This window comes from Mytilus trossulus, chromosome 12 (assembly GCF_036588685.1).
Source record: "Mytilus trossulus isolate FHL-02 chromosome 12, PNRI_Mtr1.1.1.hap1, whole genome shotgun sequence".
NCBI classification, from domain to species: domain Eukaryota; kingdom Metazoa; phylum Mollusca; class Bivalvia; order Mytilida; family Mytilidae; genus Mytilus; species Mytilus trossulus.
Window position 1 is genome coordinate 10413466 of NC_086384.1, and position 27011 is coordinate 10440476.

The 27011-nt window shown below is 32.5% G+C and overlaps 1 protein-coding gene across 3 annotated transcripts; it reads right to left on the bottom strand.

The window, feature by feature from the left end:
- Nucleotides 1-1415: 1415 nt before the first annotated feature.
- LOC134692165 (neuroglian-like) lies at nt 1416-26547 on the bottom strand. Of its 3 annotated transcripts, none has more exons than XM_063552611.1 (23): nt 26477-26547; nt 25649-25739; nt 23078-23186; nt 21845-22218; nt 20448-20582; nt 19914-20016; nt 17596-17783; nt 17058-17195; nt 16230-16388; nt 15127-15308; nt 13715-13805; nt 12228-12515; nt 11376-11743; nt 10314-10548; nt 9492-9625; nt 7877-8108; nt 7239-7385; nt 6236-6424; nt 5775-5888; nt 4888-5046; nt 3824-3961; nt 3139-3184; nt 1416-2349 (listed from the first exon to the last, which is right to left on the bottom strand). In XM_063552611.1, exons 2-23 carry the CDS (start codon nt 25728-25730, stop codon nt 1686-1688), a joined length of 4275 nt encoding a protein of 1424 aa, XP_063408681.1. In that variant the 5' UTR covers nt 25731-25739; nt 26477-26547; the 3' UTR covers nt 1416-1685. The 3 variants fall into 3 exon arrangements, with proteins under 3 accessions (XP_063408681.1, XP_063408680.1, XP_063408679.1); XM_063552610.1 differs by having other exon boundaries at nt 1416-2412; XM_063552609.1 differs by having other exon boundaries at nt 1416-2415.
- Between the last annotated feature and the right edge of the window lie 464 nt (nt 26548-27011).

The window sequence follows — 27011 nt, forward strand, 5'->3', positions numbered from 1 at the left end:
CCTCTTGGGACTCTAGAGTTAAGTTAGATCTTGTGTCTATTATAGAGTTAGAATTTTGGCGTTCTTCACTAGAATCTCAAGGACAACTTAGCGAGAATTAAAGGCAGTGATTTTGACTTGGAAAGCTTTCCGGGTCATTTTGAAATAAATTTTTAACTACTCACTGATTACCAAAACGTAGCTAAAATATCTGAAGTTGGCAGCATGAAACTGAATTTGCCCAATCTAGCTATGGAGATTTTTTATTTTTGTATAGAAAATTCGATGTGTTTGAAAATTGAGTGGATAGCAAGAACTTTGAATACTACCGCGGATCAGTATAGGAAAATATTTGATTTTGACGATTGGTTGTTGTCGGACAGAATTTTTCATGATATTAACAAAATATTTGGACCTTTTGCTTAGATCGATTTGCTAATAGTGACAATGCTTAACTCCCAAGGTATACTTCAAAGCTATTTGATCCTTTAACAAAAGGTATATTTTTATAATTGATGCTTTGACGTTTGACTGGTCAAGCGATACTAATTTGCTCTTGTCACATGTATTCTTTATAGCTTACACTCCAAAACATATTCAATTATGTAAAGCTAACGGTACATTGGATATCCCTCACTTGAAATCGACAGTTTTCTGACCGATGCGCGAGTCTGTTGACACCGAAAAGTTTGTCGGTTTCGTGCAATACTTTGTTGAGTATGAAACCCCTTCTAATTTTTCAACAGGGTCGGGATGTGCTGAGAATTCGGTTTTAAACGAATAAAGGTTAATTTCAAATGTGCTTGTATTGAAACTTGATGCTAAAGTGAATGAATGAATTTCGAGAACAAATTCTTTATGCCGACCTTGCCGCTTTTTAATTTTTGATATTGTAACTGTATATTGTACAGTGTACATGTGATTAATATGCGGACCTGGTCGCTTGTATCACGGACCTGGCCGTGATGTGCACATTTACTGTGCGTCGACATTAAACTGTTTAATGCGTGGAAACAAGAACTTGTAATGAATTGTATCCGATAATATATTTTCCGACTCGATTATCTAAAATTTGTAACTTATGTTCTTTTAAATCATTGAGGTTGTGTCCAATGTTAAATTAGGTAAAGTGATGGTCCCCAAATAATTGCATCAGATATCGAAGACCCGTCGACAAAAATATCTATATGTGGAGAAGCATTTGCTTATCTTTCCGAAGCAACTGATATTACACGAGGTTTTCGTTTAGGGTTCCTGTTTCTTAGTTTCTGGTCTTCAGTTTTAAGTTTTGTGAACTGTTGTCTTCTATTTTTTTTCTCTCCATTTTCGTGTTATGCCATGCCATTGTCAGTTTGTTTTCGACTAAGTTTGAATCTCTATTTGAAGAATTATATAGCAGTGAATATTGATATTTTTTTTTATTATAAAAGCTTATTTTATAAAATAAAAGCACATAATAAAACATAGTAGGGTTATTTCATTGATATAGACATGTACATTCAGTAAAATGAAAATTATTCGACTAAACAAAAATAGTTTTTGCATGATTATTTACAATGAGTTTATACTTTTTGAAGTTTCTTAGAAGTATCTTTATTGTCTGTGTTCAAAATGATATTTTTGATACAAAATTGAATGCATTTTTCTTAATGTCATACCAATATCTATGTACACTCAGTAATGATCATCGTAATGCTTTTGTAAATTTACACAAAGCTAGATTTTGCAGGTGATTTTGAAGGTTTATCATCAATTGGGTAGCCATCAGCATCAAATTTAGCCGGTTCTCTGAGATCGACATCTTCAGTAAAACTTGACTGTCGTTTTTCATAGCTTGGTGTTCGGTCATAATCATTTCGTCTCGAGTATGGCTTATACGATTCATCTTCAGCATACTGCCCCTCATCGCTGCGATCACTGTGTCGCCTATTATCATCATTGGACCTATCGCCATGCCTATTGAAGTCTTGATTTCTTCCTTTGTCGGTATCGGAATATCTTCTGTCATCATTATAACTATCTCTTCTATCATACTGATCGTCGTACCTATCATCGTATCTGTCATCGCGCCTATCGTCGTATCGATCATCGCGCTTATCGTCATATCGATCATCGCGCCTATCGTCATATCGATCATCGCTCCTATCGTCGTATCTTTCATCGTATCTGTCATCGTTCCTATCATGGTACTTTTCATCGTATGGTGGTTGACGTCTTGCGTACCCATCATCATCATACCTCCCTTTTTCCTCACTGTAGTAGTTATCTTTATTGTCATCTTCATATCTTTCATCGTCGTCTCGATATCCTCTGTTGTAATCCTTTTCATAAGCACCATCATGGCGTCTGTCATCCGGGTATTCTCTGTCACTGTAAGTATAATTGTCGTATCCCTTGTTCAATGAACCTGAACTCTTATGGACAATGCCTTGTCTACTGTAAAATAATTGACATTTTATCTTAGCTCTTGGAATAATTTGTCCAGAACCCAGATTTACTCTAAACTTAACATGGACAGCTAGTTATTATATTTCTAAATAAATACTATTACTTTTCTTTTTTCGTATTAATATTCTGTTCAACAAAATGTATAAAAATTAAAGGAATTTCAAAAATTTAGTCCTTAGTAAGATATCAGTCAATTATTTGAAATTATACAGTACACAAATAAAAATCTAACTCCATTTTACGTTTTTATACGTTTTGCTTTAAATAAAGCTTTGTATTTTTCACAGTAAAACTGTAAGATCGTTCTATCCGTTTAATATGTAATTTAACTTGTTTTTTTAACTTTAGTTATTTGAGCGTCACTTATTAGACATTTGAAGACAAAACTCGCGTCTGGTTTACCAAATTTTAACCCTTGTGTCTTTGATGAGTTTATATGTATTTCAAAAGTGTCATCAAACAGATAGGTACGATATATAAGAAATGGCATATGGGCCTAGTTGCAGAAAATTTGCATTTCTGTCTTATTATTAAACAAATATGTAAGTGTATATATTGTCAGGAATAAATCCACAAGTTTCATAAAATCATTCCATTCACTGTACTAAGATAGTAATGTTTAAAATATCTGATATTAAAATGCTAGATATTTATGAAGATCGAATTTAAAAAATATAAAATTTTACATTCTAAATAAATATACAAAGTTACCTCTCACTTCCAGTAGTTTCGTATTGAACTCGCCTCCTTGGAGGAGCTGAAAGACAAAAATTCAACATATACTCTTGTTAACCTAAACAATTAATTATCAAACAAACCTAAATACAATCGGAAACATTCAATAGTCAGGAAATCTCGACTCACTTTCTCACATTTGTTAGACACCCTTTAAACATTGGTTTACTAGTATTTACTATTTCTTCATAGATGACTTAAAGACTATTTTTAGAAATAAAATCATATCTTTAATAATGTTTTCTGACATTTCATTGTAGTTTAATTAACATTAAAGCAACCTCAATATTGTTTTGCTTTTATGTGTTACGTTTCATGAATTACAGAATTTTTGGATTGATTGAGAAATTAACTTAAAGGTTCAAAGCTGGGCAAAGATGAATCGGGGAATTTAAGCTAATCTGTTATTTTTCAACCATTTAGTTAGTCATGTTTGTATTGATCCTCGCGTTTTGACTTTTATATATCCTTTCTAATTTTCCACTTTTAAACTTGAACGTTCCAGATGAAGTAAATAAAAAGAAATTCAGATGTAACAAACTCTAGCAAACATGTGTAATATATGATATATAATTTGTTTACCCTTCCTTATTGCAGACCAACTTGTCCAATTGGCACTACAAACATGAAATTTTAACATTATGTCACATAAAAATCATACCTGTATATTGTTTTCGTTTAGGTTCAGGATGTTGTTTATACATCAGCACAATATAAACCGATATAGCGATGAGAATAATAACAGACAAGATAAGTCCAATGAACCAGGCAAAATTATTTCCTAAACTGTAAGCAACAGCTGGAAAGAGAATAACACATTTTACATACTTATATATAACTCTACAGTATTTGATGTATGATAAACATTTGTAATCTCCCTTTGTTTTGTCGTTTGTAAAATTGGCTGTTAATCTACTAGTATTCACCTTTGTAGACCGTTGACGATTTTGAGCTTGAATTTTATCATTTTAAACACCATTCTATATTTTTTTGTGTAAACTGTATGTTACTTTCTAGATGTCTTTTGGTATATATCTCCAAATTGATACGATATTCCCGTGCTTGCATTTCCTACCGTGATTTTCTTGATAGAGGGTTACTGCTCACAAGGGAGCTATTAAATCAAGAGTTCCAAATTGTGAGGTTGAAATCATCTTTCGTAAATTTTACGGACGCCATCACGAGGTGGATGACCGTTATGGAATAACCGTTTCACAAATGATATCGGATATGTTCCTTACATCGTAACTATAATCTCCTTCCCTTTCATGAATGTGACCCTCCGAATTAGACTATTTACGGGATTTGTTATAATATGAGCAACACGACGTGTGCCACGTGTGGAGCAGAATCTGCTTACCCTTCGGGAGCACCTGAGATTACCCCTAGTTTTTGGTGGGGTTCGTGTTATTCTTTAGTTTTCTATGTTGTGTCGTGTGTACTATTGTTTGTCTGTTTGTATTTTTCATTTTTAGCCATGGCATTGTCAGTTTATTTTCGATTTATGAGTTGGACTGTCCCTCTGGTATTTTTTTAAGTTAAATAGTCGTCTCAATAGTTTTAAGTGCATGTTTTTTCTAATTGTTTCCTTTATAATAAAGGCTTCCACAATTTAAGTAATTCTATTTCGAAAAGACAACATAAAAACATCCTATGAATACAATTCAGAATAACACGGGAATGAAACCTCATATGCATACTAGAATCCAAATGATGCAAACTTACAAATCCCAGTAGTCTTAATAACTTCAATATTTCCCTTTGATGTTTTCCCGCCATTAGTGACAGCCAGACGAACTTCGTAAGATGTTCCATGTTGCAGTTTGTTGACACCTATCCAGCTTTTTGAAAACTGCTGTGCAGACAGTTGCCAATCAGATGTACCTGTATAATATAAGTTATTTATATACATTAAACCTTGTTCAAACAAACTCATCATATATCATGTATATACCAGGATTGAATTGTGTATGTGTGCTACACGCGCGTTTCGTCTACAAACGACACATCTGTGACGATCAAATAAAAAAAAAGGCAAAAAGGCAAACAAAAATACAAAGTTGAATCGTTTAGGAACAAAAATGTCTAACAGTTTGCCAAATAAAGCTAAGGTTATCTATCAAACCTTCATATTTATTTGGCTAAATACAATTATTTTTATGAGCCGTAGGTTTATGAAGATGACGAAGTTTGACATATAAAAATACAATAGAATTGCCATGTAAACAACATGTGGTTCTGAAAATAAACGCCCACAAATACCGAACGTTACCTTTAACCAAACAGGTATTATACTGAACAACTTAAAGGGTGTTAAACTGTTTTTAGTAAATGTACAAAAAACATGTACAAAACATGCCTTTGCTGATAATTACGTCCCCTTTGGTATAATAAAAACCAAACAAATAGTTAAAAACAAAGTTGAAGAGCAATGATCACACTGTGGGTACACCCATTTAATGCACAGTTTCAAAAATATTCAAAATGTTAATATGCCTCCGTTAAATTAATTGAGCCTATCAGGACACTTGTTGAAGGACCCGTTTCCTGAAGTCACATTTGATTACCAATTTATACCTCACATATATCAATTAATAAAAATAACAACTCACCTTTTATACGGTATTCTGCAAAAGCAACAGTGCCATATTTCTTACTCATTACCATAGTCCATGTAAGGTTGAAGAATGTTGAATTAACATTTCTGATGGAGAATGATGGTACATCTAAAATCAGTAAAGTATATACAAATCATCTATATATTTTAAATAACAATTAACAATAGCTGCATAACTATCTTTTTGTGTTCAATTTTCATGCAGAGTGTACAAAAATTATACAACGAACAACCCCATAAAGATGATCCACATTATTTCCTATACTGAAAAATACTATAATATACATGGATATCTTTCCGTGTCTTAATTTAGACAACGGCCGTTATATTTCGTTGCAAATTTTAATTTGTGATTTATGCCATTCACGAAAACCACAAAATTAGAACCTCACAAATGAAAGTACTTTTACAAAATACAATATGTAATTTTTCAATGGTCTTTAAAATGTAACATACCCATTGCTGAGCTCTTTGCGGTCGTTATTTCAATGAAGGACGATTCTCCACGGCCATTTTCTGTTCTTGCCCACATATAAACTCTATATTTCTGGTTAGATGTCAGTCCATTTAATACACATTTTGTGATACGTGGATCTATTATTTGTGGATCCATTTCTTGCATTTGTCCCAATTCTAGTCCTTTGACTGTATAATAATGAAGAATTATGAATTAATAATGAACATTTATTTCCTTGTCAATTCTATTTCACAGAACCTCTAGTTTTCTTGTGAGTGAAATTCATATATATATTTTTGATTTACTTATTGTAAGGAATGTTGGTAAATATTTCTGCAAATCTAAAAATTGTATCGCATCAGACGCATGTGTTCATAAGATACATTTTCTGCTGATCTTGTTTCTTGTTTTTCTTGATTTGTAGGTTTTTGTCATATTCTTATTTTAGATATGCAGCTTTTAAAAGCGGATCTTTTCATCTTAAACTTCATAAAATAACATATTCATTTCATTCCAGTTCATTAAAAGTCATCAACTGCTAGTTATAAGTATAATTTGAAAGGTAATGTCTAATCATATCAAACCGAGCAGTTGCTCTTCACCGAACAGAGTAAATCGCGAACCACTACCGGATATAGCAGTAGCCGTATGCCACACATTAGATAACATTAGACATATTTACTTTAAACTGTTTTTTCAGAGTCTATGTCAAACATTTTTTCAGCAACAATGCAAGGAGGGTAGAGAAGATAAATATTTAGAATCGATACTTACAAAGAGGAAATTTGAGAAACAATTGGATTGTGATGCGACTGTCATACAAGTTAGAAATTAAGCTTGTTTAAAACCAGGTTTATTCCACCTTATTCTTCATTCCAGTTGTAATCCACTCCTTTGATTGTTTGAGCTTTTGTTTTCCATTTTTAAATAGGGATTTTCCTTTTGTAATTTTCTTCGAAATTTTCGTTTTTCGTACTTTTGTGATTTTTCTTTTTACTTTACCTGTCTGAAATCCTACATCATATCCTTTTAAATAGCCATCTGTAAGATCTGCGATTGGTGAATTCAGAAGCTCGGGTTGTTCCCATGTCAGCTCTAGGAAATTACTTGCTATAAGTAAAGGATGCAACTTTTCCACTGGTCCAGGTACTAAAATTTTAAAATAACAATATTTATTAAATGAAAAAATAAAAACACATCAAGTAATTTATAAAAAATAAAATGAATAAAAAAAGGTAAAAATACATTGTATGTGTACTTTGAAGATTATACTGACTGATCAAAGACACATTTTCATTTCCGAGTCATTCAGGAACATATTGTATGTTTATTTATGAACTGTTCATTCATTAAAGCAAACCCAGATCAATTTCAGCACATGTTTTTATTTGCCATGACAAATGTCTGTAAAAATGATGCGTTCTCGAGAGATAATGGATCCCCATAGCTGCAAAACCGTAGCTTATCGGCAAATTATCAGAAAAAAATATCAAATGCAACTATGAGGGTCCATCACGCAGCTAGGATTTCAAGCAAAATTGATTTTTATAGCAAATCAGTGAACTTAAATTCATCATTTCGTCTTAATCTACATTTTGTTTTGTCCCAATATATATTTAAAAAAGAGGAATTACTCTTACCTCCTCGATTTGTAACAAAGGACACTATCGGACTTGGTCCACTGACGTAATATGTATTCATCAAGCACATTTGAGCTTCCATAATAGTATGTGGTAAAAGGTTTTTCAAGGTATAAGTGTATTCAACAATTGATCTTTTCTTCACCGACCCATAACGGGGTTTCATGTCTTTTTCCAAAACTTCATCTTCTCTAAAGGTTACTCTTTTCATACCTTTTACCCAATATTGAATCTGAATTATATGAATTATCAAAAGTTATTAACATACTGTGCAATATATAGCCTCATAGTTGACACATATTGGTCATTTTACAGTCTTTTAATTAACTATTGAACAATCTATAGACTTTTAAATAATATAAGGAACACTTATAAAATATCATTGTCGTGTTTAATGGCAGTAAAATATAATGTAGACGAAACGCGCGTCTGACGTACTAAATTACAATAATTATTATTATCTTTGCTTCCTTCACTATTCACACAGTTTACTTATCAATTTGTAGTCCTTACCGCCTTATGAACGCATACATATTAATTAGGATCTACATTTCAGTGATATAATGAATCACAGATCATCTGATTGATCAGTTTCTGTTTCTTTTTCGATACCATTATAACGTTTCTGATGAAGATAAATCCAGATAAGCGCTTCGTAAACAACTTATATCAGCTAAATTGATTCATGTCATAGATGTAAAGATAGTAGCGAAACGAAAACTGAGCAATTCAGTATACATCTAAAAGATAGATATACCCCCCTATTTCTGCATCCCTGCTATTCAAATCGGTACATATTACCATATAGCGGGTTATTTTCGCGGGTGTAGAATTTCGCGATGTTCGTTGAATAAGGTTTACGAAATATTTTGGTGGTTATTATTTTGGTGGATTTAAAACTTTTACCAAAACCTTTGCATGTACACCTTTTATTTGGCGGAATTTATTTTTGCGATTTTGTTTTATCCACGAAAAATAAGCGATAAAGTACACTCCACGAAAATAACTCGCTACACGGTATTACAGGCATGGGGTAGGGTTTGATCTGTAGCTGTACAGATAGGACAAGTTTTCTGTTATTTCAATTTCAACTATTTAGAATCACCAAAAACAGATCTCTTATCAGTTGGCGCAACGTTAACCTATTAGTAATTGACATCATCAAAAGTGTCTACGATCGCTTACAGCTATTGATCCCAAACAATGAGATGAGCTCAAGTTATCAGCGAAAGTATCTTGATTAACTTTTTGCACCTGTCATGGAATGCATTTATTGATTCACAATGGTGATCAAACTAGCAGTGTTTTCAATAAATTGAACATATCATAGGTCATTTTTGTCAAGGATATTAAATCACAGTCAATCATGACATATTTACGTCCAAAGACACATATTTTGATGGCAGTAAAATATGATGTGGTGTATCAGCGTACCAAAAACTATAAACTGGCCATTAGAATTTTAATTTTCTACACGTTTGCTTTTATCAATTCAATTTATATGATTTTGAAAACCATCTTAAGAAAGGTTTTATGTTGGCACTTCAAACGTCGAACGCTAGCTATGTTATACGATCTTGTGCCTTGTATAGACATTATTAGTGTGAAATAATACCTTGAAACCTCTAAATTTTCCATGAAGCTGAGCATCATTATTCAAGTCCCAGCTCCAATAAAAAGTGGCAGCATTTTCTGCTAGTCCAGCATTGTCAACTACAAAATTGTCTATTCTCATACTTGGTCCAGGTTCTAAGATAAGGATAAAAAGAAAAAAATATTGATAAATATCAAATCGCCTATCAATGTCATAGAAGCTTAAAATACAATACAATAAACTATGCTTATTTAGTATCTGTAAAATTGATGTCCTTGATCACAAGTCAGTGCGTGAATTAAATACTTGGACACCTCGGTTTGACATAATTCTATAATTTAGAGATATGTTGCAATTACAAATAAGAGAGTCTGAACGAATAAAAAGACTGATAGTAAGATTTATCCTGTCGATGTTCCCCATCTTACTCGAGTTTATGCGATTCCTTCATCTTCGCATGTGTCTTTGATGTGTCTCTTACTACTGTAACCTTAAGGCAGCCTCATATACCTTTGTGTACATTGAATTCAATATTACCGATCTGGCAGTGCAACTTTTTTTATTCCAGTGCCATTGAACACCGGAACAATAATGTTACCCTCGTTTAGCCTGATATATCTTTGTGTACATTAAAAGATAGATAAGTTCGATTTGATACACTATATTTGCATCTGTATTTAACACAGTTTCAAAGTAATTCTGAATTTCAATTACTTCAAAGGATTCTTCCAACTATTTCATGGACGTTTATAATAAAATCATAGGCCTTGGTCATTTGAGATTTCATAATTTTACATATAAATTAACACAACTCTTATTGTTTAAGTAAGAAGTACTACATACTGCTTTCTCCCGAATAAATGATATTTGGTTTTAAGTATACGGAACTACTTTGATGCTCGTTTGCGGCCTGTAAAGTCACATTATATGGTGTATATACATCATTGGAAAGGAATTCATATCTGCTCTGTCGCCAGTTTGTAATTGTTTTAACTTCATCTACTACGACATTCCCACGCCTTGAAATCTTTAAAATATATCTAAAGTTGCGGCCGCCGTGATCAATAGGGGGCATTGGCTACAATATAAAATAAAACGTTGAACGTTAAATGGAATAAAACACTCTTTTGAGTTTGTAGTTTTGTCAGGTTATAATACCGCTGGATGCATTATTATTAACCATGCGTTTATGACACATTGGTCACATCTAACCTTTTTTTCCCTGTCATGATTAATTGTTTACAATGATACAAACCAACGTACTATAGGGGTAATGAGAATATTGTTATCTGGAGGTTGAGGACAATTTTGGAAGCACACGCAAACATGGTGTTTAAATACAAACAATCTAGTAACTAAGCTAGATTAGCTGAGGGACGCCTCCGGGTGCGGGAATTTTTCGTTGCATTGAAGACCTGTTGGTGACCTTCTGCTGTTGTTTTCTCTACGGTCGGTTGTTGTCACTTTTATACATTCCCCATTTCCATTCTCAATTTTGCTTGATATAAGAGATTGGATTTAGATACAGGAATATCGAACATTGTTATTAACTTCATACTTCAACATATTTCGCCAATGTTTATTTTTTATACATCGATTTAACTTTAGACGAATATAAATAGATGCATGTTTTACTGCATTCTTTAAATGAAATGCTTGACCAATACTAACCCAAGCAATACAGAACTATAACATATAATGATACACAGATGTATTTCTAAATAATAGGGAAATTTCATTTAAAGTCTTAGTGTCTTCTGTGAAGTGATTGTATGTGTGAGTATAAAACATTTACGCGATTTTTGAATATTCTAAAAGTTACTAATTGCCTTAACAACAAACATTTACAGGGGTAGTTTTTAAACAATGTATTATACAGAATATCTTATTCATAACCAAACGTACCGTCCATTCGATAACAAGATATCCCGGTTTATCGCCGACTCCTCTGACGTTTTCAGGATTTTTGTACGGCTTTGATGTATCCGTAGTACAAATCTCACTGTGTTTGCTGGGATTACTTATACCAATTTTATTTGTAGCCAACAGGCGAAAGCTGTAACTAACACCCGGTCGTAGTTTTAATGTTATTGTATTATCAGATTGATTAGCAGTAGCTGCAAATACCCATCTGTCCGTCTCAACTGAAGTATTATACTCTATAGTAAAGTACTGAATGGGAGCATTGTTGAATCCACCCTTCGTCCAGGTTATTGTAGCAGTGTTATTTATGCAGAACTTTTTGTGGACATCCACTGGTGGCTCTGGTCTGTCTGTATTAAATTAAAAAATCGTTTAAGAATATTTGGCGAATGTCATCAAGGTCAAAAATGCTTAAAGTAAAACATTTTATGCATTGTATCAAACAAATAAATGAACTGTTAACAATAAAAATGTCTACGGATTGAAAAGAAATCATTAATACCATTATTTTTCTGAGAAAATGTTAGCCTGGACATAATTGACAACACCCACTCATCTGATACCCCAAAATCATGAACAGTGTATGCAACTTAAAAATGTATTTCACACAAAACGACAATGTCAGTATAAAGATTTGTCTCCCCCTTTGGTAAATAAAACAACGAAGACCAAAACTGTATTACCAACTGAACTATAATCAGGTGCAATGGAATGTAAATGTATTTTGATAACGCCTAATAATCAAAATCAATGTGATTCTATATCAGATTTATTTATCAGCTTATTCTTATATATAAACTCATCATAGATATCAGGACTAAATACATCACATACCTTTAACGGTCAGAATAGCAGAGGCCTCTTGCTTATCTAACTCATTAGTTATAACACAGGTATAAAATCCAGAATCTCTACTGATAGTACCACTTATAGTTAAAGAGTTATCTTGTACATTAGTTGTCATTCGCTGGTTGCTTTGTGTAATTTCTTTTCTATCTTTCATCCAATAAACTCGGAGTTTGCTCACTTCTTCGAAGTCTGTTGTACCAGAGCAGGTAAATTTTGCATCTGTTCCCGCGAAAACTTCCAAGTCTTTCGGACGCTGTTCTATCCTTGTTGATCCTATGTAATATAAATTCGAGTTTTATAGTATTTTAACTAAAAGTGTTTGACAATGTATATTGTATTGGAATACCAGGTTCAATTGTACGTGGGTGACTTTATAATGATATGTATCATGTTAGCCTTGTTGAATGTGGATATATTCACATCACGTGTGACATTGTAGCTTCTGTTTAAATAAAGGCAACAGTAGTATATCGCTGTTCAAAACTCATAAATCCATGGACAAAAAAATCGGGGTAGCGAACTAAAACTGAGGGAAACGCATAAAATATAAGAGGAGAACAACGACCAAAAATAAAATGTAACACACACAGAAACGGACTAAGCATTATACAAAATTCTATGAGAATAACAAAATAACATCAAAACCAAATACATGAATTTTGGATAGATAAGTACCGTGACACGTCTTATAGTAATGTGAATAAAAATAGAAAAACTGCAAAGACTATGTTATTATCAATCATAAGGAAAATATGTCTATGGCCAACAAACATTCCAACCAAAGAAATACAAATTACAGAATGGCTAACGGATAATATAGAAACAAACAAAAAACAATCCAACAAATAGCAAAATTAAAAATTAAAGAATCAGCTACATGAACCTAAGCGAAAACCAGTTATAGATGCATATGTCTATTAGACTGTTTTTTTTCCATATTTATTTCTGACTTCATTAGTAATCTTTTAAAAATCGGGATTGTTACCCATATACATCCGATGTTCATGCCTGTGTAATTTATGTGAAATTTATGTTTTCAATATACATTAAGTTTCTTGTTGTCATGTTATCATATTAGTATTTAATTGATATCTGCCCAGTCAACGATTAAACGACATACTATCATCAAATCTGCAGATTCATATATCTCATTGCTCTACAACGAAACGACAATATATTTTAAAATACCAAACTAATCAGCTAGCTAGAATTAATCATTACTAGTATTTGCTTTCTTTTAATTCTATTTATCAGCTATATGTGTCTGGCGTGTATTCATATTGGCTCAACCCTGGTTTTTGGTGGGGGTTTGTGTTGTTCAGTTATTAGTTTTATTATATGTTGTGTTTAGGTTTATCTTCATACTTAGCTATGGCGTTGTCAGTTTATTTTCAACTTTAAATGTCCGTTGCATGCACCACTCTTTTTATATATCACCTAAATGTTGTTAATATGTTTGTAACCTAACATACTTCTAACAATCATCACACCCCAGTCTGAATCCCATCCTTCATTATTCCGGGCTTCACACGTAAAATTTCCAGCATCCGACAGCACAACATTCTAAACAATAAGATAGGACTCTATATTATTAATTTTACTACTATATCGTCAATAAAAAAATGTATTGAATGAAACATAGATTTTTTTTTATAGTCTATTCCCATTTAATATACATATATTGACATACAAAAGTTCTTTTTTTTAAATCAAAGATACGTAAAATGTAAAACAAAAAAAACAAAAAAAACCACCCGTACGAAATAAGTAGTAGGATTCCACCCAGACACTAGTAGGAATGAAGTAGGAATCCACCTAGATTCAAAGATTCTATATAGAAAGTAGACGGACATGGAAAATGAACAAAAGTCTGACTGGATTTTTTAATATTCCTACTTCAAAAATCCTGCTACCTAGGTGAAATTGTTAAAGTCTGTATAGATTTTTTTCTGATTTGAAAATCTGAGTTGATTATTTATTTTCCTACTACATGTTTAAGATTCCTACCAGAATTTATTTATATATTCCTACCAGAAAATCTTTCTACCTGGAAAGTTATCTTGAACTGGATTCCTGTTTGCAAATGACACACATTTCGCAATGTTAAATGCAAGCAAGTTCCAGTTCACAAATTCAAAAGTTGGAGGGGAAAGATTGAAAAGTTGTGTTGGAATACAATAAGGCAAGCTAGGGTCACACAACGTTATAATGTAGAAATGTAAGAAAATATGGATAATCAAGACTAAAGGTAATTCTTATACATTCAAGATGATTTTTTTTTATCTGCCTGCCAAAAAGTATTTAGTAATCAATTAATAATTCAATAATAGTGTATAATCTTACTCATTATTTGTTCTTTAAACTAATTTAGATTTACATGTACTTTATGTATAACACTTTCTATAGCTTGCATATATTGCATGCAATTTCCTTAAACATTTCAAAAGTCTATTTTTTTTAAAAAGGAATTGATTCCATGAATTTCCTTTGTTCTTTGTTGTTGAGATTCAAACTTATCTTTGACCCAGTTGTGTATTTTTGAATATACACTTACATTTTGTATATTTTTAGATTCCTACCAGAAAATATTTTTTTCTGGGTGGAATTTTGAAAAATTCCTACCAGGTTTTCTAGTAGGAATTTTATTTTCCTACCAAATTATTCCTGCTAATTTGCATATTCCTGGTAGGAATATACAATATTCCTACTAAGAAATTCCTGCTAATTTAAATTTTTCGCCTATTTTCCGTGTGGATTCCTACTACTGTCTGACTGGAATATCACTCTTTTCTGGTAGGAATTCAAAGCAATTTTCCTACTATATTCCGTGTACATTCCATACAGATTGTTTCATACAGGCGTGACACAGGAGTTATCAGCTTGCCTGAATAAGTAAGTCTCCATTAGGTTGTATCTGGTACCTCCCACCAGTTATTTGTTGTGACCCTCTGAACCATGTTATGATTGGATCAGGTTTACCACTGGTCTGACAGGTCAGATGCACATCTGTATTCTCTGCCACTTTTAATTCCTTTAATGGTCGTTTGATGAACTGTGGTCTCTCTTCTACAAAACATATATGTTGTTAACATAACCAGGCACTCATATATTCTTTTTCTAAGAATCAAGCTGTATATTTTCAATATAAAACATCTATTTAAACATCAAGTACGCATAAACTTCCAATTTTGAAATCACATGAATGTTAAAGCTTTCAGGCGCATGAAACAAAAAAAGACCATCATACAATGTATTTAAGGCTCATCAAGGCGGAACTGAATCAAAACAGTTGACAGATCGATATCAATATTGAATTTAATATAAATGACACTGAATACAAGAAATTCCAAAGAAAAGAGCAAAATCAGATTAAGATAGTTTATTATCAAATAATGGTATTCAAACCCTTACATTATATAATGTATACCATCACAAAAAGTTTACAAAAATAATAAATGATTTAAATATTGTTAATATAGCCACATTTAAGATATTATGTTATATTCTGGTATTTTTTGCTAAATAAAACCCCATTCATTGACGACAACGCAGTTATTAATGCATTACAAGTAGGAATTTAGCATTAATGTAATTACTTAAGACGTAGAGATAGACGTCGGCAATCACATAACCAAATGCAAAGGTATTAGAAGCATTCCATTGTAAAACCATTGCATCACCAGTCTCAATACCGATTGCCTGTTTATTTATTCTATACTGTTATCTAATTCTATAATGTACTTACTTATTATTGCATCACCAAGTCTCAATACTGATTGCTTGTTTATCTATTCTATAATGTAATCTAATTATATAATGTACTTACTTATTATTGCATCACCAAGTCTCAATACTGATTGCCTGTTTATTTATTCTATACTGTAATCTAATTCTATAATGTACTTACTTATTATTGCATCACCAGTCTCAATACTGATTGCCTGTTTATATATTCTATACTGTAATCTAATTCTATAATGTACTTACTTAAGACGTTGAGATAGAAGTCGGCAAAGACATAACCAAATGTATTAGAAGCATTACATTGTAGAACCATTGCATCCCCAAGTCTTAAATCTATTACTGTTATATTATTGTCATCACGTTTGATAAGTCGGCCATCTCTTATAGTCACGTGATGTGCATCTGTAATAAAAAAAAACAGTAAGCGCTATTCAATGTCACCTGAGCATAGTATGTATAATATATAACGTGGTGATCCGTTTGATGGACTGAAATATAAAAGTGTCTTGGAAATCGGTATTTGAACAACAACAAATACTCATTTTATGACGGATATCATTAGTTGATTAGGAACTGCCTACTATTCTAACATTTGAATCCACCAAAATTTTTATATGGTTCGCTTAACTCAATATTCTAGAAGTGTTGGGAATTGTTGTTGTCTTTTAGTTTGTATGTCGTTATGTTTGCCATATCCGTTGTGTTGTATTTCTCTATTTCTTGGACGTGCGATTTAGCTAAAATCATGAGGTTTTTCTAGCAAAAAAACTAGGTTCACCCACCATTTTTCTTTAAATGCCATGTTCAAAGACAGGAATATGGCAGAAGCTGTCACAAAGAGCGTTTCTATTTATGTTGGCGTTTGTTTTGTAGCAGTTCAGTGTTTCTGTTTTTTGCGTTTTTCATCATATAGTTGATGTTTTTCCCTCGGTTTTGATTTGTGACCCAGATTTGTTTTCGCGTAATCAATTTATGACTTTTGAACAGCGGTATATTACTGTTGTCTTTTGTCTGCATCGCCTCATAACATCATTACAATACCACATCATCACCCGTAGATATAAACCTTACCTTTGAACTTTACACCATTGATATACCACTGAATGTCTGGAGTTGGATCTCCGCCTGCTCTACATATAAACGTAGCCTTTTCCCCTACGCCTCTTTCTTTATCCGTCGGTTTTCCGTCCTCCAACCAGTAAGGCTTAGCTGTAAATACAGTTAGTTTAGTTTTAGCCACATTTTCAACGTCAACATAAAGAAATTAAACCTGGTATCTATGATGAGTTTCTATAGTAAACAAAATACAGAAAATTTGTCAGACAAAACATAAAAAAACTTTTGCAACACAAACTATAATAAACCAAACCTTAGGTAAAACATACTATCACAAAACATACTGACCCAAACTGCCACAAACCACCACCAGAATGCATTTCTTAGGCAATAGAAAATATCACACAACACCGAGCATCATAATTGTTTGCACCGGTATATATTTGTTGGTTAATTCCAATACCGTTAGTAAATAACAAAGGTTGTTCAATCTCTCTCTCTCTCTCTCTCTCTCTCTCTCTCTCTCTCTCTCTCTCTCTCTCTCTGTGCTTACATTTAACAATGACGTTTATGTTTCGCTGCTGTCTCTGTCCAATGGCACTTGTTGTGTAACAGGTATAACTGCCTCTATCAATCATCTGAAGGCTTGAGATATATAGCTGTTGTCCACCAAGTGACAGCGTTCTACGGTTGTCTGGTATTGAACCTGTTTTATTTTCCCAGTGGACTGCAGGTGTTGGACTTTAAAAAAAACAAAAACTAAGTAAATTCATTGTATTTAATGTCATATATATAGTCAAAGGTACCGGGCTTATAATTTTATACGTCAGACGCGCTTTTCGTCTTCATAAAACTCTTCAGTGACGCTCAGTTCATAATTGTTATAAAGTCAAACAAGTATAAAATTGAAGACCATTGACGACGTTAAATTCCACAATAAATGTTCTAAATACGGCTAAGGTAAGGTAATCTGTGCCTGGAGTAAGAAAATCCTAAGTATTTCGAAAAAATCATACTTTTATAGACAAGAAATTTATAAAAATGACCATATAATTTATTTTCATGTCAACACGGAAGAGCTATAGTGTAAACTATGATACCTTATTCTGAAGATATTAAAGGTATAAACATCACAAATATTTGACAGTTGTATTACGATTGGAAAGCAATTGAATCGTCCCTTTTACAAATTCCCATACCTTCACTTTATTTTACGAGGGACGAAAGATTTTAGAGGGACAGTCAAACTCATAAATCGGAAATAAACCTACAACGCCTGGCTAAAAATGAAAAAGACAAACAGACAAACAAACTAAAGAATAAGCAACAAGAACCCTACCAAAAACTAGGGGTGATCTCATGTGCTTCGGAAGGATAAGCAGATAATGCTCCAAGTATGGTACCCGTCGTGTTGCTTATGTTATAACAAATCCGGTAAAAAGTCTAATTCGGTAGGTAAATATATGGAAGGGAAGGGGATTGTAGTTACGATATCCTTTGTGAAACCGTTAATCCATAACGATCAACCAACTCGTGATGGCATCCGTTACGAAGGGATGATTTCAAGTTCACTATTTGGAACTCTTGATTTAATAGCGTCCTTGTGGGCAGCAACCTCTAAAATCTTGATTGGAAATGCAAGCATGTTAATATCGTATCAATTGGGAGATGCAGGTGCTGCTTGAATGATGCTACTTAGAAATGGAAAGTTTACAATTGGAAAGATGAAATCATCTCTATTGTCGTAAAGTTTTATCTTCAACCGACCCTCATTGTCAGTTTTTTAGATGTAAGTCAAGATATGAGGCCGACTTAACTATATCTGTTGTATCCTTTATCTCTAGTTTGATGGGATAGATGCGTTCAACAAAGTCACAAAATTGTTTGAATTATTTACGGACAGAACGTCATCTACATAGCAGGAAGTAGAGTTAAAGGATATTGATAACTTCATATTTTTCTTAACGATACTGATTTTATTGCAACAAATGCATAATTTGACAATTAATGTCTTTTCGTCATTGCTAGGGGCTTAATATTTAATGTTTAAAACCTTACATAAACGATGTGCTTATAAATCCAAAAATGACTAAATGCAAATAAACAGGGTCAATAAATCAGACGTATGCACGTTTAAATAAACTTGTCATAGATACCAGGATTAAATTTTGTATTAACGCCAGACACGCATTTCGTCTACAAAAGACTAATCAGTGACGCTCGAATCCAAAAAGTTAAAAGGACAAATAAAGTATGAAGTTAAAGAACATTGAGGACCAAAATTCCTACAAGTTTTGCCTAATACAGCTAAGGTAATCTTTTCCTGAGGTAGAAAAGCCTTAGTATTTGAAACATTTAAAAGTTTAGTAAACAGTTAATTTAAAATTATGATCATGCATGTCAGCACTTCGTGATGACTACTGGGCTGGTGATACCTATGGGGAATTAAAAATCCACCAGCAGTGGCATCGACCCGATGGTGAAAGTGCTAGTAGTAATGTATACATATTATCATGCATAATCGTTTACATTTGTGTTTTGATTTGAGAGTCAATGCATGTAACATGTTATAGCTGATAAATATTCTTTGCATAATAACTGCATACTTTTATAAGTGGCATTATGTTTTGGGGTTGGTTTTTTTTCAAAATCGAATCGAAATTGATGCATTGTATCATAAGTTTCTTATTGTTTATATAGTCTAAATTTAATTTAAAATGGATATAAAATTAAAGAACATCGACAAACCACTGTCACTTTTTATTGGACTTGAAATAGAGGTTCAATATGGTGTTTGAGTACAGCGTTTGCTAATTTTCACTATTCTGTTTTTCATTGGGGCATGATAACTTAACTTAGAAAACAACATACTTTCCTCCAAATATGCACTTGATTCTCAGTTCTTGTCCAATAACTCCGAAGAGTTCGTTGGGTGTCGACCATAATAACTGTGGAGCTACGTTATCGCTCGTCCCTGAAAGAATGAAAAGGGGATTGTAAATTCTATAAATTATGTTTTTATTGGGTTTTTTTTAACAATTTGACAATTAGTATAAATATTCTAAATGTCAAATTATATCTGCCCAATTTTACCTGTTTTTATTGATTGTTCCGCTTTCAAATTGTTGTCAATATAATAATTTATATGCGACTAAAGTGAGAGGTTAAGCTAGCTGTTAAATCAGGTTTAATCCACAATTTTAAACATAAAGTCAGGAATATGACATTTGTTTTGTGTCTGTTTGCTGTGTTTGATGTGTTTGAACTTTCGATTTTTCCATTTGATAAAGTAATTTCCTTTTGAAATTTCCATAGAGTTCGGTATTTTTACTATTCTACTTTTCACAAACATCCGTCAATGTAACAAAAGGATAGTTCATATGCATAATGTTGTATGGTACTCACCACTATTACTGCTAGGTGCGATAATGTATCCATGTGAGAACGAATTCTTCCTCATTTTCAGATTTTGGGCCATGCACACATAAGGTTTGCCGCCTTGATAGTCCTCCATTTTAACATTTGTTATATATAATCGGCCTGGAAAATGATTAACGCTTTTTACTGATATAATTACAAAAATTGTTAACATGCAAATATGATCAGTTTTAAAAAATGTTTGCATAGTGTATCAAAGGTCACAACCGATATGTTGAAATTTGGATTCGTATGTACCAATCTTTGTTCGGCAAATGACCTTAAAATAAACATGTATCTACTACTTTCAAAAGACAATATTATGAATCTAAGTAAAATTTATTTTGAAATCTGAAAATAAATATGAGCAATAATATGTCCATAGAACACGAATGCCCCAATCGCACTATCATTTTCTCTGCCAGTTGACAGTTAAATTGGGGGTCAAAACTCTCATTTATGATTAAAATTAAAAAGATCATACCATAAGTAACATGTGTACTAAGTTTCCAGTTGATAGGAATTCAACTTCATCAAAAACTACCTTGACCAAAAACTTTAACCTGATACGAGACAGACGGACGAACGAACTAACGTACAGACGGACAAACGGACCAGAAAACATAATGCCCATAAATGGGGCATATGATTTGAAACTTTGATGTTGAAAAGCAAATTTACGTTAATATTAATTCCTAATCATATTTCACGTGTTGGTGTATATCTGGTTGAAGTCTAGTATACCCCAAAACATGTACATTTTAAAATGATTCCATACTTTGTACGTTTATTTTTTTATTGCCAAAGGAGTAGGTCCGGTAAGGGTCGATTTTGGCCTTAAATTTCAGGTTCATCTGACAAATGATTTTGACCACTTTTTAAACGCTTCAATGTCTATTTCAATTGAATCAATCCGTTTATTTGCAAGATTTTAACGGATTTAGTCATTAAAAACGATTCGAATAAAGCTCAAATATGAAATATTAACCAAATATGACGAAAAATGTAACTTTTCGGATGGTTTTTGTCAAAAATGAAAGCTGCCGCATCCGTGTTTATATATGTTATGTATTATCATAAAATACAACTTCCATTTTAATATTATGGATGAACACGAATGCGGCCACTTTCGTTTTACACGAAAACCGTCTAAAATTTAACTAAAATGTTACAATTGTGAAGAATTCAGTAATTTAGCATGACTTAATGGTGCTACAACCCGATATATGTTCATTGTATAGTAAAAAATAGCCCATATTTATGTAGCAGAAGCACTCTACTGTTCAATAAATAACTAAAAGTTTACATTTTATGAATTTTGTAAAACTGCTATATTTTGGGGCCAAAAAGGGCTCTTTCTTGACATACTCCTTTGGTATTCTCACCTTCTAAATCCATAGTGATTCTTTTATCCAAATTTATAGCCGTCGTGGCCTGAGTTCTCGGATCTCTAATATGCCACGAGATTATGGCCTTTGGTATGCTGGTCGGTGGTGTACAGCGTAATTTAAAAGGATGACCAGGAATAACACTGACAGTCTCGTCCTTCCCATACGGGAAATCCTTCAGCATAGCTTGGCGGAAATTAATGTTTATTGATGTTGATACTCCTAAGTGATTGTAAGCTTTACACTGGAATATTCCTTCATCTTTTGGTCTCGGTTTATTCATTACAATAGTTCCCGAGTCTTGAAGTATAACCATTCTGTTATCGTTACCGCTAGTATCAAAAGGTCTGTCATTTCTTGTCCAATTATATCTGAGTAAACAGAATATTTATTTTCTTATAGATATTTTTGGAATATAATAAGAGGTTGAGAATATCAAAGAGATAAACAAAACTAAGTCGAAAAGAGACTGGTGTTTGTTAGTGTTTAGTGCGGATTAGATTTCCAGTCATTATATATATATAATTGTACAGTTTGTTTTTAGATGAATTTGGCTATTTATTATATGTATTTTAGTCATATAGCTCTTCAACGGTTTCAAATGTTTGGCTTTGAGCGTTCCAGATGAAGGTAAATTCAGAAAAGCGCTTCGGATGCAAAAATAATTAAACGTGATGTTTTCAATTATTTACTTCACTGGGTTGATACCTCTGCTGGTGGACTATCAGTCCCCGAAGGTATCATCAACTCAGTAGTCCTTACTTCGGTACTGACATCATTTAACAAACTTTTCTAAATTGTCTTTATAAATTTTGAAATTATTAAGAAACTAAGGTTTTAACTCTCTGAGGCAAAGTTGACTTTAGATGAATTTGGCTATTTATTTTAGGTATTTTTGTCATATAGCTCTTTAACGGTTTCGGTACTTACACATCCTTGGATGTCAAATGTTTGGCTTTGAGCGTTCCAGATGAAGGTAAATCAAACTTAGGACGCAAGAAATTATTAAACGTGGTGTTTTCAATTTTTTGTTCTAATGTTATTCTGTTAAACCACTGTGCATAGAGGATTGTGCGAGGATTCAGTCTGTAACTTTTAACTGTCTCCTTAACATATTTCCCAACATCTTAAATTCATTTTCAGATAAAAGAGCTTACTTCCTGTATGTTACAACTGCCACATGTGAAGTGATATATTATACATATAGAATGTCAGATTTTTTTTACTCACTTTGGTGCGGGAACTCCACCAGCTATACATTGTATTTCCACACTTTCATCGACCTTATAGTAAATATCTTTCTCCGCTTGTACATATATGTTGGGTGGTCGGTTTGGTACTAAAAATAGTTTAAGCACAATAAGTATGTCTAGTTTTGTTATTAGTTTAATGATAAAGATTATTCTTCTAATAGGTGTGCGGTAGTTTCCTCGCTGAATTGAAGACCCATTGGTGGACTGCGGCTGTTTTCTGCTCTATGATCGGGTTGTTGTCTCTTTGACACATTTCCTATTTCCATTCTCAGTTTTAAGCGTCAATATACAATACATGATGTAGCTAGCTGGCTGTATGAAAACTTAAAAACATTTAAACAGTTAGTGGCACGGTCCCAACTTTGAGCAGATACTTAATCGCCACGATGATCCGTTGGTAAATTGCCGGTCTAGCGTATATTGACCAATCAGAATTCAGTCCCTGGTTGAAGCAAGTACCTATTGTCACATTAACCTATTACGTCTGTTTAGTTTGCTCAACCGTGTTTGTCTAAATAATGGAACTATAAACAAGTTGGGGGTTTAGTTAAAACGAGCAACAACTAAGCATTTTCTTTGAAATCCCATGTACCAAAAAAGTAAAATCACAAAAACACTGAACTTAGAGGAAAATCAATTCGGAAAGTCCATAATCACATGGCAAAATCAAATAATAACAAAACGCATAAAAAACTAATGGACAAGAACTGTCATATTCCTGACTTGGTACAGGCATTTTCAAATGTAGAAAATGGTGGATTAAACTTGTTTCTATAGCGCTAAACCTCTCACTTTCACAAGTCCGGAATATGAAAGGTGTTTTTTTTCTCACTCGTTACTTTGATTTAAAGGTTTGATTTTGTCCGTTATCGTGGACTTTCTCTCTTTGAAATAACTTTGGAGTTCGGTATTTTGTAATACTTTTGATTCAATCAAAATATATCTGTTAGTAGTTGCTGTTTGTGCTGCTTCTCCCCTCAATTCATGGCATATAAAAGTAAAATTAAAACTATAAACTGTCCTGATAAGGTAGAAAGTATGACTGCTAAGTATGATCTTGTCAAATAGCGCGCCAAAATCTAGCCGACAAAGTGTTCCATTTCTGGTCAAAGCAGATTTCTTATTCGTATCACATTAACATGGTCTCGTCCAGATATGCATGAAGTATTTTCCACTGGATTTAAAACAACAACTCATCCCATCATTTATTTATCTTTTTAATCTGGTCGGGCCAGCCTACTTCTTTTAAACACAGCAGGGTTCATATCTGTAGCACATTTACATGTTCCCGTCTTGATATGCATGTAATATTTGCCACTGGATGTTAAAACTAATCCATCTATATATCATTCGTACTGAAACTTCAAATAAAGAAGACAAGGCTTATCACCGCGCCAAAGTCTTCTTACATAGTAGGTAGACAAAACCAATAAATAATATAAACAAAACAAACAAAACAAAATAGAAAAGATAGATTATAGTCAATTAGACGAGCAGTGAGCCAGGCTTAAACAAAATATAAACTTTCGAGCCAGTCTCAATAAAACAGTCACGGATGAAATATTTTCCTTTGGTGTTCACAAAAATACGTTTTGGTGTACTGATAAGAAGCATTCATTTATCATAAGTGTTTTGGTGACATTATGGGAAAACCCATGCACAGGTGTGGACAACTTAGTGTAAAAAAATGTAACATTAAAAACAAAACTAAATCATTTATCAATTCATAATTTAACATTACAAAAATTGGGAATGTCATATAAAGTAATAGTATCAATACTAAAAGTTGATTGTTAATTTCAGCTATAGTCAGTCATTTCAATATCTTTTCTTGCTTTTCAGTTTACAGTAAAGAGCTTCGTTCTTACTATTACGGTTTCACGGTAATAGCCGAAACAAACAAAAACATTCGTGTTCAAAACTGATATTTTTGTGAATTAATTAAATTCCAGAAAACGATCACAATTTTAAACTACAGTTGAAATTCCAAGACAATTCTGGTAAACTTTGGTTGTAGTTTAAAAGGGAAGATTTTTATATTGACTTATGACGACGACGGGCGGACCACGACACGGCAGACGCAAAGTGATAACAATAAACATGTATAGAGTACAAATTGACCATCTAATTCAAGTGAGCCAAATGTAGATGCCTTCTACAAAATATTTTCTGTAATGAGTTTGTTCTTTATTTTTTAACTAATTCAATATCAAATAGAAATGTTTACATTACTTGCCAAATGAAAGTTTCATTTCTGTAATGGTGGATTATTTCCTTATAAAGGGGTAGTTTGAAGTAATGCAATTAAAATCAACAAAATTGTGTGTGACCTATGACAACACATATGTATTTGAGTGTTGAAATGGCTTTAAGTCAAATCTAACGTAAAAACATCTTGACCTGACCGTTGTTTATAAGCATTTGAGTGTTGAAATGGCTTTTAAGTCAAATTTAACGTAGAACATATTGACTGTTGTTTAAAAAGCAGAGAATGGACCCCAGAATCAACTCATTATATACATGTATGACTTCTGGTAAATAAACTTACAGGTGCGTGTTCGATTTAATTTTTGTAGTTGAACTTTGGGTATCACAGCTACAAGGACACATATCAGGAACAACGTCGCCATGTTTTATCCCTAAAGATAGAAATTGTTTATGTAGAAAATAAAAAATGTTTGTATTAATTTGCATAACATAGTATTATAATACAGAAGCAAAGACAAATACAATTGAACATGTTGCAGGGAAGAAAAAAATATAATTGTACGATTTGTTTCGATAATAGGTTGACGTGTACTATACTGTCTATATGTGTGGTCTTCAATATTTAGGAAGGAAAAGAAAATATCTTATTTTAGAAATTGGTTCTCTAGTTAATGAAGAGTTCATTATCAGTCTTCTGTTTGAATCAATTTTGGAGTTGCACACAAATTTGGTAAAACTTAGAATCATTGTAATTAAAAAATAATTTATTTGAATAAATCCAAATTTGTTCCAGTTTGCTCAGTTCTAAATTGCATTTTTGTAGACTGTTGTTTGCCTTTCTTAGTTTTTTCTATTGTATTTTTTTCGCATGTTGTTGTGTAAATTTACTTTGATTTATGAGTTTGAACATCTCATTGGAATGAACATTAAAACCTTTCTTTTACGGACGAAGGACTTTGAAAATATGATTTTTGCTTTAAAATAAAGTACCGGAAGTAAGAAAATTCATGATGATATTTGAAAAAAAGACTATTAATGTGTTCTCGTTTTTATTTTGTATTATTTTGGTCTACATACACTAATAACGTCTTTTTGTCGTCTGAAAACATCATTACTGTCATATAATTGACCTTACATCTTAATTCCTTTCTAAGATGTTTTATCCTACCTGACTAAATACGCTTCAAGTCGCCATTTTCAAATTTTGATCAACAAATTTGTCATTGTGGAGATAACGGCATTACTCAGATAAACTGATAAACACACATTCAATATGATACTAGCGGTTTTTCTTAGTGATATAAATATTTCTGACTGTATTTGGAATTTTATACACGAACCAAACATTTTCTGTTATCATAATTTATAGTTGTATAAAAGTGTTTCATAAAACGTATGATTTTTTCATCTTTGTTGACATCTTATCTCAAATGTATAAATATCAATTTTAAGTATGGGATATCAAAGAAAAATGTTCTATATTTATTATATGTGTTAGTCCAACAGAAAAAAAGATGGTCAGTAGCCTGATCCGAAAAAGAAAAGTAGAAAACAAATATAAATTGTTTCAAAATAAATGTAACCATGAATATCTAACCATTTGAAGCGCGGTCATTATAAAATATACAGATGTGTACCGTATGAAATAGCGAAATATTTTTTTTTATAGATGTAGTAGGACTGATAACACCATTTTCAGGGGC